At 44.5% G+C, this 2874-nt stretch overlaps 1 protein-coding gene across 1 annotated transcript in view; it reads right to left on the bottom strand.

Moving 5' to 3' along the window:
• The window catches only part of LOC105566000 (trehalase-like), a 26091-nt gene extending 24208 nt beyond the window's left edge, over positions 1-1883 (bottom strand). Inside the window, exon 1 of the mRNA XM_012019657.1 lies at positions 1615-1883. Within this exon, the coding sequence (XP_011875047.1) occupies positions 1615-1778 (164 nt within the window). The 5' untranslated portion in view covers positions 1779-1883. The remainder of the gene's footprint in view (positions 1-1614) is intronic.
• Between the last annotated feature and the right edge of the window lie 991 nt (positions 1884-2874).

Genomic DNA, 2874 nt, shown 5'->3' with positions numbered 1-2874 from the left:
CATGATTGCCAGAAGTCGTAAGGCAAGGCTAGGTTAAAGTGCATATATGAAGAAAATACAAAGAATACGTTTCTTAAGATAAAGTAAACATTTATGTCTTCCGTTGCCTCTGAAGTAGTTGAACGTTGCGATAAAACTCTTTAATTTTCAAAGTAACAAGTTAATTCTATTTCTATTTCCTTTTGGGTTCTTAATCACTTACGATTTCATTGTACTCGTTTATTTATTAGCACTTCTACCCGGGAATATTTAAGTGATTACATTAAAACGATAAAGTGCTTTTCATCGCCTGCAGTTTAAAGAACCGAGCGATGGTACAGAGGGGGAAAAATACAGAGAATATTATAGGATTAAGTTTGAGCGCGATGTAAAATCATCTTCCGTGTTTATCACAACTGAAAGTGCTGCTATTACAATGTTTTTTAATATAAGGAATCACATACGGAGATTCCTTCCCTCATTTATTTATAGATATAGTAATTATTTTAATACGTGCACAATTAATTTTTTATTCGACTTTTTTTAATTAAAATTTAGTCAATTAATTTTGCACTATTGCACGATAATGTACCTTGTGCTATCGCGTCAAAATTAATTTTACAATATCGTACAATCGAGGAAGAGACTGATCAATTAACGGGGCTTGTAACTTCTCGATTAGCCTTCCACGGCTTATACTGTTCCCCGGGAAACTTAAAATAACTAGCTTAATTCCATAACTAAATAAGCGACAATCGTTAACGAGACACGCAACGCGTTTGAATATTCTCCTATCCGCTTGATCGTGAATAATTATGGAAAAGTAACGGAAGTAGTTTTATATAGAGCGCCGAGAGCCGCAGAAGATGTACGTAGAGCACGTATCCGTGAATTGTATACAAACATTCATCAAGAAGTTATCTCTCGCAGTGTGCGATAAGTATTCCGAACGGGGAGTTGTGCCTTCCCGAGACAATGGCGAAAGTTTCGCCTACCGTGAATAACCCGACGAACACGACCAAGGATTGCTAAAACAGCCCAAGTGACTCGCGTCTCAACGGTGCGCCGGGACCGCTTTGCGTGGGCCCGCGCGAAATTCGCATTGTCGTCCGAAAGTACATCTCGCGAGTGCGTTTGCGAATAAACAATTATTCGGAATAATTTCGACGATGCAAACATAATCCTTTATGCGATTACGAAGGGTAGCCGCGAGGAAGAGAAAGCTGTTGGATTATTCAGACAAAATTATACGCTCCCGAGTAACGTCAACATCGCTTCCTGTAAGCGTTTATCGAATTCGCGCGTCTATTTTCTATCCAAATATTTTCAAAAGCCTCCCGGTGAAAGAGAGATAAAAAATAATATATATAAAAGATAAACGTAAACGTGCTTATGAGACCGAAAGTGATAAGAACCTACCGCGGATGGGGAGAGCCTCCCCGGGATGGAAAGGGGCAGGGGGAAAGAGTGCCAAAAGTGTAATATGTTCTACTTTCGAAGAATCAACATGCTCCGCGGAAGCGGTCGATTGAACAAACGGTCGATAGAACAAATAACGGGGCCTCGGTTAAGCTCGCGCCGATACCTCTTTCGCTTCGCGCGCGAAACGCAACGCCGACGTCAACTTTCACTCACCTGTCGCAGAGGTCCACCGGCCCGGAGGAGGTGACACGCGCGATCGAGGCCGCGTCGCTCAGGGCGATCGCCAAGGAGACGATCAAAGCCGCGGCGGTCATGCTGCGTCGGCCCGGCGCGGGTAACACTCGTCGATCGCGTGCGCGCGCGGCGAGATGATCCATCGATCGGGCGGGAGCGTCGATCGGACGCGCGCGTGATCGACGTCGGTGAAAAATCGGCCAAGTTCCTGCCCCCGAGACGTATCGCGGGCGCAGTAACCAAGCCGCGTACTCGCCGATCGGTATATATCTACGTCGCGCGTGTGCGCGTGTTCGCCGATAACGCGCCGTTCGACGAAGGCGAGTGGGCGACTTCCCCCCGGCTCGGCCGTTGATTGCGCCCACCGCGCGCACTATGCAAATTTCGGGAAGAAAAGCACGCGCCACCGTGCCGCCCCGCGGCCGTTTATCCGGCGCGGAAGATAAGCGGCCGAAACGAGGCCGATAGCGGGAAGTAATATGGTTCAAGGAAAGAAAGCGGCGCGATCGCCGTTAAGATAACATCATAGATCGTTTAGGAGTACGCGAGTGATACCCCAAGTGTCATCTTCTCTGATACGCGTTCCTCCCGATGGATTTATCTCTTTTTCGACGGGCACCTTGGTCGTGAAAATACCTATTTTCGCGTAAAACTGGAATAATGAGGCCTGGTCGCACCAACGTCGCTTAACTTTAGCTTAAGCCAACGGCACACGGTACTGTTTTTTCCTACTGCGTTGCTTACGAGAGCCAATAAGGATGCAGAATTTTAGATCAGATGACTTAAGACTGAATCTTGATTGGCCCTCGTAAGCAATCCAATATAGGAAAACTAGTATCGTGTGCCGTTGACTTTAAATCACTTTTTGTCTCTTTCTAAGAGAAATGGTTAGAAGCGTCTAGCCTAAGAGCGCTAAAATGTTTCGCTTATATCTCAAGGACAATTTTTAAGTAAGTTTGTAAAATATAATTATCGATAAACATAAGTGTTTTGTACTAAATGAAAAAATTCTAAGAACAAGAGTAATAAGTGTTGCAATATTTGTTATCTAAGTGATAACATTGTAATTTTTACACCATTGTATACGCTTATCCTTAATGATTTTGAACTTGTACGGCGTCGGACTATAATCGTGCCTCTATTTCGCTTCTAAGAAAAGCTCGTGACATAAGTCTATTCCTTTAAGTTTCAGAACGAACATGTTCTGGAGAAAACCAGGACGCTTGGAGTTTTCGAAAG

The sequence above is a fragment of the Vollenhovia emeryi genome, unplaced genomic scaffold (genome assembly GCF_000949405.1).
Source record: "Vollenhovia emeryi isolate VEMERY1.0 unplaced genomic scaffold, V.emery_V1.0 DF939147.1, whole genome shotgun sequence".
In the NCBI taxonomy this organism is placed as follows: Eukaryota; Metazoa; Arthropoda; class Insecta; order Hymenoptera; family Formicidae; genus Vollenhovia; species Vollenhovia emeryi.
This window is presented reverse-complemented; position numbering and strand designations above follow the sequence as displayed.